This window comes from Opisthorchis viverrini, assembly GCF_000715545.1.
Source record: "Opisthorchis viverrini unplaced genomic scaffold opera_v5_479, whole genome shotgun sequence".
NCBI classification, from domain to species: domain Eukaryota; kingdom Metazoa; phylum Platyhelminthes; class Trematoda; order Opisthorchiida; family Opisthorchiidae; genus Opisthorchis; species Opisthorchis viverrini.
The window spans coordinates 245,538-259,370 of NW_008752140.1; the positions used below are offsets into that span (position 1 = coordinate 245,538).

The window sequence follows — 13,833 nt, forward strand, 5'->3', positions numbered from 1 at the left end:
CGCCGCGTGGGAAGCAAGTGAAATAGCGGTTACCACACAGACAACGGAGAAAGACTGTTGCTTTTCAGGGCGAGTGAACAAAAGCTAAACGAAGATAAAGCAGAGGCGTACCGAGATTTTATGTGAGTGCTTAGTGAGCTGTGGAGCACACCGGCAGTTGGATCATACATATACATTTAAAAACATCGTTAGTTATACTCAGGCCGAAAAGTGCACCAGTTATTTGACAGAGCTGCTAGATTAATACGGGAGATGGGCTCAGCTATAATGGCGTATACGTTGTCCGGATGAAAACAATCGAATCAGTAACACAAATCATCTCACAATAGACAGGCACTTGAAAGCCTACGGTGACTTGAAGCAAGTCAGTGGGATCGCAGAAATGAAAAACGGGGTCTTTTGCCTGTTCATTAACTGATTCTTTGCTAAGTTTAAACTTGCAGTACTACACGTGGGAAATTGATCCACAGAATGCGAAAAACAAGGTCGATCAACAGTATCGTATATTTGGGCTCGGTTCAGGCATAAAATACCGTGACAAATCTCAATAGCAAGTATGTAAATGACGACTAACTGTTTTGCAAGATCCGATAGATCGCACATTGCATCGAGTGTTATGACGCAAGCAGTTGATGGTATGTGTCAGTAAGATGCTAGGTCTCTCTGCATCTTACGCGCGTGAGTTCCGATCACTGTAAATCAGAGATTCTGTTGGTACTGAAATGGGAACAGCTACTGAGTTTGGCAGGAAGGTAAACTTTAGTTAGTTCTACTGAGCAGTTGAGAGGCACTTTGAGAGCTCCATCGACCAGTTTTGAGGAGGAATGGGGGCAGTTGCTGGGTTGAATGCAAAGCGCTTCTCTAGCCACGGTGACGGGAAGGATGATGGGGAATCTGGGCACAGCAATCGCTTAGAAGAAAATGTGTGCGGCCGCATTATCGGTGAGTTCGATCTAGGTTGTACCACTGGATTAGTGCTAGCATGCTTATAATTAAAGGATGCCTAATAAAGCACGGAAGAATCGGCGAGTTATTTGAGTAGAGTAATCGACGGGGTTTCCGAAATCACAAGTTTCAGTGGCAAAAGGGATAACAATTCGTTTCTCACAATACTTGGGTCACGTAGTAAACAAAACATACCGATAATATCTCATTCCTTTTCATGAAGATCTGCGCAACCGAATTATCAAGCAATTATCTAAAACATATGTGGGGAGTATCGGCATTTGCCAGTGCTGTTAAATTCTTTGAGGCTCTAAATTATTTCCAGTCATGAAACCTCAATTCCCTAAATTTATCAGTTGACTCGGGGGCAAGTAAAGTGATGAGTATCACGCAACGGGCATAATTTGGGATAATTTCTTGTTGCCGGTCTACAGAATACCGGGCGGTTTATATGATTCGTTTATGTGCGCGTGCATGTTTGTACACATATAAGTGGTTTTCCTCAAGGTAGATTCAACAAAAATTTCGATTTCTCAAGTCATTCAAAATGAAACAATTTGGGATAATTTCTTGTTGCCGGTCTACAGAATACCGGGCGGTTTATATGATTCGTTTATGTGCGCGTGCATGTTTGTACACATATAAGTGGTTTTCCTCAAGGTAGATTCAACAAAAATTTCGATTTCTCAAGTCATTCAAAATGAAACTTCCAGCAGACTACAAATACCGGAAGAAGTATGTCCAATAGTATTTTTGAAGGCCCCTTGTTTACAAAAAAATTATCATCGCGCTTTTATTTTGCCCGGTGAAAATCTGAACTACGTGACCTCTTAGATTGCGCAGGGGCTCACCATTTGGTTATTGGCGTCATCGCTTTTGCTGAGACCGTTTTCTTTGTTGTCTCATATTCGTGGTTGACGTCGTTTTCGCTGTTAAACCTTGCTCATTTTGTCACTAGTGGCAACACAATGCCAATTCTCTGAGGCCATAGACGGGAATTCCGGTATCCCTTGACAAGTTCATTAAAATGTAGCAAATTTTAAAACAGGTTTCTTTTAGGTTTACTTTTCCAAGCCTGCCATCCAATCTCAGGGGACCAAGCGTCTAGTCTAGTTGCATATGACTATCAAGGGAAACCCCGAATTCGAATAAGCCCACGAGAGTGGAAAAAGCTGGTAGCCTGGCTTTTGGTATACATACAACTTCAATCGTAGTTGTCTTCCGGCGGGTTTAAAAGTGATCCTGACGATTCTGATGCTAAATTCCACCGTGTTTTCCCTGCTCCATCTGTGCAGCCTAGATGATTCAGCCATTCGAACTGATTTTTTGATCGATTGGTTAATTAAATATTTTCTTATCAATCACGATGGAATTTATCGTGGCAATAGGATTTTGTTTGTTCAACGCCAAATATGGCGAGGCGGGCAGCCATACAACCACACTCAGCGGGTGATTGGGTGTGAAATACCCAGATAGATGAAAATTAATCTGATTGGTGTGCAAAGTTGAATTTTCCACGAGGCTTGGGGACCAAAAGCTGGAAGTACAGGTAGCAGGTCGGTAGTTGAGAAACTAATTTGAATTCCTAAAAGCTATGGGGATTTGGGGTCACCACTTCACAGTGAACTGGAACTGTGTCCATTGATTTTTTCTGCAAAATCTCTTCATGGATGAGTCTCTTATGTGGGTGAGTTATAAATGTCAACAGTTACGAACGATTGGAAAATGGTGCCCGCTACAAACGCGAGGGTTTTTTGCAGACGCAACAATTCATGGAGTTTTCGGGACTAGACTGGGTTTGTGGACACGAAATTTGGCGGACGCGGCACATGTGTAAATATTTTTTGCTGTTTGTTTTCCTTTCTGACTGGATAAATGGAATATTGTGCGTTCCGGGACCCCCATCATTGCTAATTCTTGTTATCCCCATGTTAGACGCATTCGGGTAACTCGTGCGAGTTTTGGAGTGCGTGAGGTTTGAGGATGATGATGATCTGTGCGTATAGTTCGGGGCTGGTTATAATTTGCAGCAAAGTTCTCCGTTGTAACGGACGAAACTGACTAGGACGACCATGTCGTCGACTATAGCGGATACGTGAATGAACTTAGCTGACGCACATTACTAACTGACCGCTAATCATCCAGAAGGCCTGGCCACCTCTGCCGGAAAAACTTCAAGGATATAAATTGCGCGAGGTAAATAGCTGAATTTAAATAGTCTTCTTCATTAGTGCGTATGTCCTCCGATGAAACTTGTGGTTTGCGGATGTGCTGAAATAAGAGCAAGATATATGTAAGGTTATCAAAATATCACAATGAGGCAGATGGCTGACAAGCTTGGCTCTCATTCTCAGAGGTCAAAGCTTGGCGCATCAGAATTTTTCGTCAAACGCACAACTGCCTAGAGACGACAACAGTCCTTCTGTACTCCATTCCTTAAAGTTTATCCCGCACCAGGTTCAGTTTCCTAAGTAGGCCGTTTAACTTTGGTGGCGGTTGATTGTGGATAATTGAAAGGATTTTACCTTATTTGATGAGCTGTAATCCAAACGCCACCGTTCGTTGACGGAAAAGCGACTCATAAAACGTCTAGGAATACTATTTTCTAGCGCTTGGAACAGACTAGTCTCTTGATACGGAAAGCTAATCGATGCAGTGGGCAACATGGCCTGGTGAAACGGGCATGTTCATATACCGGCATAGGTGTCAACCCTCTGGGCACACCTGGTGTTTGCCTTGTGAACTTGTTTGTTCCAATGTTACGACAGTGCGATCTTAGAGGTTGCGGTCCCAATCGCCTCAAAGCTGTGAAACATACGAAGTCATTGCGCAGACAACGTAGCTGCCGCCATTCATGATTACCGGTCAATCGAACTGTGAAACTCGTATTCACGCATGAGGCAAATGAGGTGTTGGGAAATCTGTATAGCATGCTCTAGTGTGTCCCACGGATTTTCGAGCGACCGCCCACGTTCTCCAGATAAGTGCTTTCTGCATACTACGCTCACTGTCTGTATATGTGCCGTTAGTGTGTCCATCACAGAAGACTTCACGATATAGTGTTCGCTAACCACTTCCCTTGTTAAGCGGAACGGTGTGCTCCTGGGTGCCAAAAGTTTGCTTTCAACACCCTTCACCCACCAAGCGCGATGGCAAATGTGTAGTTTGTGTATGAACAAAAAAATAGCAGTTAGTTCGAAGAAGACTCACACAAAGCGTTTTGTGCCTTGTGTCCTATCGATAATATCCCGCAACCGTTGAAACAGCACTTTCTCCGGTAAAAAATGTATAACCATAGCGATCTTCCCCTAAATACAGCCTCCGGGCTCCCAAAGTTTTGTCAGGACCAAAAGCATGTCATCCGTTACAGTAAAATACAACAGGCTCCGGTTTATCCAACATAGATGGTCGACATTTTCTGCAGTAGTTGAAGATGCCCCGAATTTTGACGACCTTGCTGAATTCAACGGCACCCAACTCTCGCACTTCACATTTTGGATTTCATACTCTAACAGGACCTTGGAGATGCTCAGCTGCTTTTTGGTTAGCCATCTGTGTAACAGCTTTCTTAAATTCTCCAAATTTTCTTTGGGTAGGCTGGCTATTTAATGCATCTGTATTACACACACTGGCAACGCATTGGTTCCTCGATTACCGGTTGCACACGCGAATATCCCTTGGTATTTACCATGGATTCTCCCAACACCTTTTTACATGACATCAAAAGCGAAAAGATAACCGAGTTTAATTTCCCGATAAACATATCTCAGGTCACTTCTATACCCATAGCACAGCATGTCAAGCATCGAATGAGTACCGATAATGAAGGAGGGATATGGATTAACGCAGGCAACGACAAACGTAATGTTAATAAATGTGACGTCTTGTTTGAGAATTTATACAACACAATGGAACATGTTCACGTTTGTAGAAAATAGCATTTTGCAGCCAAGTAGCACCGTAAGATTCCATTGCAGCCCCGATTCCATCATATTTTGCTCTATGATTTCAAATCAGTTGGTGGCAGCGTATTCAATGCACAATGGTAAAATATATTACAGACCGAAACCGTTGAATACTGAAACAGATTCTTGTTAATTTTTCATCAGAGCGTTTATTGGATGGGTGGCTGATCTTTCGTCAGAACCAGTGAGGAGAGCAGCGCTTCACATTTAATAATAGTCCCTCTGATAACGAGTGAACTTTTACAAGGCATTCCACTAGGGGGAGATAAACAGCCACCGGACGATAGTTAGTGTACTTTAGTTGCTAGTTTCAACACACACTTCCGAAGAAAGAACCACACAAAAATTCCTCATCGATATCATGTCAAGCCACTTGTGAACTGCATCCCACTGGATATTATCAGCTAAAGGGCATCAACAGTAATAATTTGGCTGTTTCCAAAACTGCGCCGATTTTGATACGGTTGAGTAGGCATCGAGCGGCAAGTAGCACAAATACAACATACCATTCATGCTCACAACTTGGACGCTCAAAATGAACCCACTCAGTGTGTGTCGTTAAGGATGGCGTAGGGAAGGCAGAGACCTCCTTTCAATATAACATTTTCAACAATTCCGCCGAACGAAAACTTTCCTAGAACAAATTCAAAAGTGCGATCAGTGCAGCAAGTCATTACGTTTGCTTCATTAAGGGAATATACGGCTTTAAGGCTAACATATCGGTGACCCACGGGCAACTGTCATAATCGATGTGTTCACGATTCAGCATTGGCAGTAGTTCTTTGAGGGTTGCAAGCCTTTATAACTGCTAGGGTTTCCTCTCCGCTGCCCATGCATTCTTCCTCATGACCTCGATATGACGAAAGCTAATTGAGAGATACGAATGAACATTCATACTAGGCATCTTTTGCTTTCTAGCCTACTATCGGGAAAACCGTCACAGCCAGAAACACTTTTCCACTGTAAACAAGGTGCCGGGCTTGGATTACCAGAGGCGAATAATATATATATATATATGGTAAAGAAACAGTTATCAATTGTATCACCAAAATCATCTTAAAAGCATGATTGTAGCTGACATATATTGATTGTGTACTGCAACTTTACATAGATCGTCATCAACGTAAGCATTTACGACGACAGCACAGGACGCTTTTACGCGTTTTCCCCAACGTATCTGAAGGCCGTGGACGCAAACTCCTTTCTGCATGTTGCGATTCCAAACGCAAAGCAATAACTGAGTCAAAACGGTTGTTATTTTTCCTCCGTTTTGTCAACTAAGCTGCGAGGTTCAGAAACAGACATCAGGGTTATGCTGCCAGTGTGAAACTCCCTCCTTCAATTCTGTTTAACCGTCAATACAGAACCGACATGCCCGCTACGGACATATTTTTCAATGAATATCGAAAGTACAGTGTTTGTTATTTTCCCTTCTGGTGACGTTTGCTCAGAAACCTACATGCGTTACCTCTCGCACCAAAATATTCTCCTGCAGACAGCAGAATGCACGATTGTCAGCGATAAATTTGTTTCCTGTCTTTTGGGCGCTTTCGTTTGCAGCCTGCAATCTGAGCGCAGTGCTTTTATCATTACCTGGATCAATTGGAGCTAATTTTTGCCCGGATGTTGATAGTTTATTATAATTTCTGTGGTTACGGATAATTACTGCATGCTAACCGATCGCTGATGTTTGAACACCGGTCGAGTGACGAACTGAACAGCGCCGATTTGGCACCCGCTTTTGGTGCATTAATGATGATGTCGCCAATCCTTCATAACGAACAATCCACGAGTGCAAATGCTCACACAGTTCACTTCTCTATTTTTCGAACTGATTGTAAAGACTCCAAAGACGGTGATGTGAGATCGCTTAGATTTCGATCTACATTATACCTTGTATACCGTGGTGTTTAGCAAGATGTCGGTATTGCAAGGAGCGCGGTTCCTTTAAAGTGTTATTTACGCTTGCGTGACTCTATTTTGCACCAATGAGAGAGAACGGATTCACACTGTACGCTGGAGATACAATCCAGCCAAAAGTAGTCCGCTTATAAGTCGCAAGTGAACCGCAGTGTCCTCCAGACTAGATAATACACCGATGCTAATTATACAGGCCTTTCTGGAAATCAGATGCATTTTGCCGACCTAAACCAAACAGGGAATGCAATTTAAATCACAGTTAGGCACGTCTGTACCAGCTGTTTCCCCGTTTGTGGTATTTGTGGGGGTATCAAGGAGTTTTCCATCCTTGACAGGAAAAATGACTGCCTATAGGCAACGAGCGGGTTTTACAAGAAATAACTCATGGTAACTAAGGTGATGCTTCTAATTCTCGTCCTGAGAAGGTTTGTTGGAGCTGGATATCACGGACAAATATTTGGGGAAACACTCGTTCTGAAAATACAATCCATCAATTAGGAAGACGCAGAGCAACTAATCGCGAACGTCAACTCTCTTGTTCAGACTATCACCACAAGCATCGGGATTTTCGCAATTGGGCATGCGATACCAAGGCACACATGTGATTTACCAGCGTGGATGTGGCTGATCAGGGTATCCGGTCAACCCCACGAATAGATGAGTTGACGTCATTTTTAAATCTTTTGAACGTGTTTCAGTAGACTTGGCCGAGCACGCGCGAATGTGTTAGGCTCGTTATCACATTTTCTCATGAGTTTCGTTCTTTGATGCGGCATCAGTGAGGCACGCTTCACCTCATCGGGCAGTTGGAGCAGATGCTGTCAATGTTTGAAGACCCGTTTTCCCACGAACGTGAAGGGGATGCACAAATATGTTACGGCGTTTCTCCGATCAAGAGCAACAATGAGTTCCTTGAGCAAAATGGTTCAACCGAGACTGCTGTCACCCCTCCCCACAAATCGCCATCGCTTTCGGGATTTGTTATCGTACCAGCTCTTCACACCTACAAGGCAGCAACTTCAAGTTTCTCCGAAAACAAGCATGATATTCGGCACACATAATGCAGTCCTCAGCGGGGGCAAAACCATCCACTAAATGTGTACGGGAACTGGTATCAGAGTTGCGGCATCGACAATCCAAGAACGTCATCCACTGCTACAGCATTCGCACAGGACTGTGCGATATATCGATCTAGAGATGACAGTGCTGCAAACGTTTCTGCAGTCGACCAACACTCGTTCAAATATGTACAGAAGAATTACTTGTGGCCAGAATGCGGGTCAAGTTCAAACAAAATTCCGTGTAGCGTTGCGGACAAATAATTATTTTTACCATCATCCGACAGTAAGTTGCGGTTTGAGTCAAGGTCCTCCTAGTTTGTCAACGCGAAACATACTACACGGCAGGCGGAGATAGACATAATAGAAAAGAATCGATTGAAATCCACAGGGGGTGTCTCCAGTTCAAGGGATAAGCAAAAATCTTCAAACATCCACGGTCATCAACAATACTCGAAAGCTAACGAAATGTTGCGCATTTGTGTGCGTTTTGTATTATCATGGGCTTCCGCACTCAAGAATTTGGAACAAATTTGGGTCCACAACTAACGTGAGATTTCTCATTTCATGACAAACGCCGGCCTAGAGTTTCTCGCTGGAAATGACAAGGTTTTTTTGCGCTGATTGTCCTTGATACTTGATGCATTGCCCTCATGGCAACAATCCAGACAAATTTCGTTGATCAATGTTCATCGTGGCCTCTCATGTCATAATGTGGACGCGGTCGTGACACGAGTTTTGTTATTGAGTGATTTAAAACTTTCGCTTACTTGCTTCCATTTTGTGTGGGCCTGGATGATTTCGTTCGGGATGATAAATTTATTCACACAGAACAGATAAAAAGACCACAGATTGCACGTCTCAATTTGGGCCAGTTTTGGCAGGGTAAAATCGTTGAAACAGGAAAAACAGCTCGGTTCTATCGAGATAATTTCGTAACCTGTTTATCTGGGTATGAACAAAATATATCATACCGGACGAATTTTTCCCTCATACAGCGTTGGAGCTCCACACGAAAACTTCTGTCTTAATTTACACTTGCTCCACCTGAGTGCCACCACACAGGCTTCATTTTCGAACACAGTTTCGTGAACTTTTTCTCTTTCTTTTCTTCTTGCGTTTAATTAGGCATCGGAAAAGAGGAAAAAGCCGAAGCACATGATGTGTTAATTAGTACGTTAGACGTGTCGTTCTGCGTGTGTCCTTCAAATGAATTAGTGGGCTCCGACCTGCGATACTCTCACGTGCATTAACTTGAATTTGCTTTTTCAGATGAGGGTTAGAGCAATTTGGTTTCGCGAATAATGCGTTTCAAGCCAACAGGCCAAAATAGTTATAAAACCCAACATCGAAGAAATATTGTCTCAATGTACACTCCTGGATAATTTATCGACGGGACAGCATAGGTTCGTCAACTGTTTTACTGCAACACATAGTTCTATCTTGCCTAAATTCATGCATACATCCAACATACGTAAACTATCTTCTCTTCTGTCACCCAATATATCTTGCTGAAAGCATCAACATACTCGTCGGCCTTAAGGGCTACACGGGGGCTACTATTTTCACGGCGTGCCGGAAAAACTTCAACTAGTTCCAGAAACAATCAAACCCTAACGTTTTTTTCAACTTTCTGCCGGAGAGTCAGACGGTGCGCATAGAAATTCAACCTCGGGACGAAAGAAGTACTCCGCAGCCGTAACAATTTGACATACATGAAACGACTGATTGTAGAGCTGATTGTAAAGTGAACAAAGCTGTTGTACAATTGCACCTAATGTTGTCAGTCCCGTACTGAGACGTCCCCCTCGATTGAAGTCAACAAAATTAGGTAGATCAAGCCTCTCGCGATGGGGTAAGTCAATCAGAATCTCAATATGTAGGATAGGAGAAAGTTTCCGCACGCCGACAATGGAACTGAATTTTGCGTAATTAGCGTGGTTACACAAATTCTTTCTCTGGGCAATTTCAAATTCCCACAGAGTGAGTGAGGACACTTATTCTATGTACGATCATCATTGATCGTGCTTCTTGAAATACCAAACCCATTAAAACCACAAGGCTAGAAAGTTTTCAGTACCAGGAAACCTAAAATTGATTCACAGACAAGATGTAGGCCTTTACATAAATGCGTACTCGGTGTATAGCGGTCACTCGTCCCATTTGTTCTGAGACTGGTAATCACTTTATGATACTTGAAAAATTTGAACATTCGCCTTTGTCAAAATGCCACAGGTTAGATGATGCAATAAGACCAGAACGGGGACATTTTCTATTCATCCATAGGCCTACAACCAATTTTCAGTAAATCATCTGCGAGCAATAATCTTCGGCGAGTCCATATTCCAATGGATTCCAATGAATGGGTTAGTAGCTCTGTCTGAGTACTTCATCATACGTTGTTATTGTGCTATTCACCAACATTACTGACCACGCTGTCGAAACAGCATCATAAACCCTTAAAGGAAAAGTAGAATTCACACTGGCAACTATGTCACAAAAGGGAAGCTTAGTTGGTGGGCTGCTCAGGGGGCAGAATCGTCGGGAAACCTAAAGTGACGGGAGAACATCATCGCTTCATTGTCGCTGGGGTATTTTCGTGATGGAAACAGAGGCTGCAAACATTATTCACTGAGTTTGCAATGGGTGCAAACATTTCGATTGTATTATTGAATACACCCAAATATAGACGTATTCAAACCCCCAAACATAGACTTCGTAGCTACTCATGTTACTGTCAGCCATCACAAACTTCTGTAGTAAGCAAACAAAATGCAGAAGACCAGAAATTTGGAGGGAGATAATTTCATACTGTCAAGACTTGGCTGTCCGCGTAGACACATGTATTCTCCAAAAGAGTGCCGCAAATGCAGAAAATCTGATATATCTCTCAACATCGCTAACACGAAAGCAAGTTCACAATTACTGCGCGAAAAGAAACCCTACTCTGTCATGTTTGTATTCTCGCGGAAGACAGCTCTTTTTGGAATCGTGTTGGCTCAGCTTCTGGATGAACAATTACAAAATAAACAGGCTGCTTTTCGTACATCTAAGCATTACCATAATTGCCAGGGACACAGAGGCCTCCTTTGCCCCTCCCTGGGAGGGTTATGGGCGTTTTGGCCAAGCGAGCCGTGAATTCTGATAACGTGGCGTGGTGCATTTAAGCGACGTTGTTACAATGGAAATACCTACACAAACCACGAAGTAATGAACACCTGGCTGTCGTATGTGAATTGGTTTGGTGCGTTCTGGCCATCATGCGCGCAGGAAGCTTACTGCTTATGAGGCTGGCACTCGAAGTTAGCGTTTCTTATTACGTGCGTCATTATAAAACGGATATTCAACCATACACAACCCGAAGTCCGGCTGACAGTGGTCGGAGTTTACAGCGCCTCCGTAATTCGCGCGACTATACTGCACCGCATGTTTCGAATTCGTGTGTTGAATTCATTGGGTTTAAAAGGCAATGTTGCCCAACTTTGTCAACTCCGTCATCTCGATGATTTCGCTAAACAATCTAGATGAATATTGTCGGTGCGTTCGTGCACGAACCGACGTATTGCATTTCAACCCCACATGAGTGAAGACACCTTATGCTCATATTCGTGACTGTGCGCTATTAAACGTTCACAATGGATTGAAGTTTGGCAGAATGGTACTAGCATACCAATGGCCGGTATTTTGGGGACCTGCGTAAACAGCAGCTCAATGCATAGTGAATTGCTCAAAACAAGTTACTTGAAGACTTGAACGCGCAGATTTTCCTTGTCACTCTATAGGTGAAAATAAGAGGAACAGGTATCATAGTTCAATACATTGAAGCACTCGTAGTTTGACAGTGTTGCATTCGTGGCGTATGTATCGACCGGTCACATCGGTCCCAACTGTAATTTTAATACTCTATACTGATAGCTAAAAGCGGCCTCCCGGGAATTTCTCTCAAAAGCAAACATTTAGATCCAGCAGTTGGATTCCAGTCGCCTCTGGGATCGGTGATTCTCTGGATGGCGGTTCGTATTAGCGTGAGGAAGGGTAAAAATGTGAACAATTTTCAATGGAACTCACCAGACAATCGCGTTCATTCCCAGTCGTTTTTGCTGTTGATCAAACCAGTTAAGAAGTGTTTCGTGAAGAAGATTCCTAGCACAATACTTTCGGCTTGTGAAGTTGGATATGAAACGACTGAGCTGAAACATCGTGCCCTACTTTGCACCTATTCTCAACAGGTTGATCATTTTGTCCAGTAAATAAGCCGTGATCAAGCCTAAGCTGTCGTGACTGAGGTCCTTTCAGACTCAATGTGGTGCACCCTTAACGAGGAATAAATCATCTCTCACTCAAACCTACCAGAGCATTATCTATCGAGACCACTACGATGCCGCCAGTTCTATCCTCATTAGATCAGCCAAAACGTTCAGTAATCCCACGATGAGGTACCTCCCCAGAAAGGCTTCACTTACTTCGCGAACGTATTGTTGTGGGGTAAGACGCAGGTCAACTGCTGGGAAACTGAAAAAAAGTTGGCATCTGGTCCGTTTGGCACCATTCAACGAAATACAAATCTTCCAGTTGTGTTACACCTAACGCAATGTTCAACGTCCTGGCGCCATCTCTGTCGGGCTTGTTTAACCGCGACGTGCTGTCTAGCGTTGCAAATAACTAACTAACTAACTGAGGTATTGTGCGCTGATATATTACTTAATTTACCATCCGGACCCTCCAAACACAGCAAGGAATCTCAAAAAGCACCACATAGAACTCCGGCCGGTTGATTGTTTCATGGGATCCAAAAACCACTCGTGGTTCAGATTCCAAAGGGTTACAGTGGGTAGCACTCAGAAAAACGATGGGTTGTGCATTTGTGATAGAAGAATACGATAAGATGCCGCAAATAATTCTCTTGAAAACATGGTGCAATTTGGATCACGCGAAAAAACGGAGCAAATCTCTTGTAATCTATCAGCTGACTCGCTGACATTAGATTTAGGATGTTGAAATCAGGTATTAACCTTTCAATATCTTGGTACACGAATGCAAGGTAACCATTTGCTATGGCAGGATAACTTGCGTTTGGATTGTAGCCAGTAGGTGGAGAAAATGGTAGCTGACCAACAGGAATAGTATTGTTTGTGTGAGCTTAGAACAGAAATCCCTAAAATGTAACGTAGTGTTTATACATGAAAACATATATCCGTCACTGAACATGGTAGACTCCGAGACGTTAATTTTGCAAACAATCAGAGCCTGGAACCTGTTTCCAAGCTTATAGTTGCCGTTTGATATGGACTTGCAAATTTATCTTCCACCTGCCGGTGCAATAACGTCCATTATTTTCGGTGACTTAGTGCTTTGAGTTCACCATGTTTCTGTTCATTGGTTATATCGTGAACTGATTGCTTTCCAGGGTGACGAGATAATCAGGTGGGAACTTTTCTCTAATGACGGGAGATCGTTCGTTTGCACCGAATTTGCGGTGTATGGCACAGACCTTGTGCACAAATTTTCAACACAAAAGAGAACTTGATAAATGTCGATTTTAGAAATCACCCTTTGTTTTGTTTAATTCCACTGGAAGCCATCAGGATAAAGTAAAGATATAATCAGAAGCATTTGGGTAATTAATTCATTCTCGCGTGTTGACATGGGTAACGAACGAGAAATCTTTCAGCAGATTGGGAACGTTTCGATTGGCATTTGAGATTTGCGAAGGTTTTACGGAACACTTTTATGACACTCACTCATACAGATATTCTCCACGTCAAAAGCTTAGAGTTCAGCACCCAAAGCGGCCGATAATAAACTCTGCTGACAAGCTATATGTAGATTGAAACACAAATTCGGAGCTTTAATTCCGTGGTGAACTAAACATAACGCTTGGTCCGGGAGAGTAGAGGACTATTCAGAAGCGAGTGGTTTGAAAGCAGATTATTTAAAAAAGCTTT

General features: G+C 43.0%; 1 protein-coding gene across 1 annotated transcript in view; it reads left to right on the forward strand.

Annotated features, from left to right (window-relative positions):
* Positions 1–824: 824 nt before the first annotated feature.
* The window catches only part of T265_11327 (hypothetical protein), a gene marked incomplete at both ends in the record, with an annotated part of 22,529 nt that continues 9,520 nt past the window's right edge, over positions 825–13,833 (forward strand). The window contains 2 exons of the mRNA XM_009177955.1: positions 825–942; positions 9,017–9,084. Coding sequence (XP_009176219.1) covers positions 825–942; positions 9,017–9,084 — 186 coding nt within the window. The remainder of the gene's footprint in view (positions 943–9,016; positions 9,085–13,833) is intronic.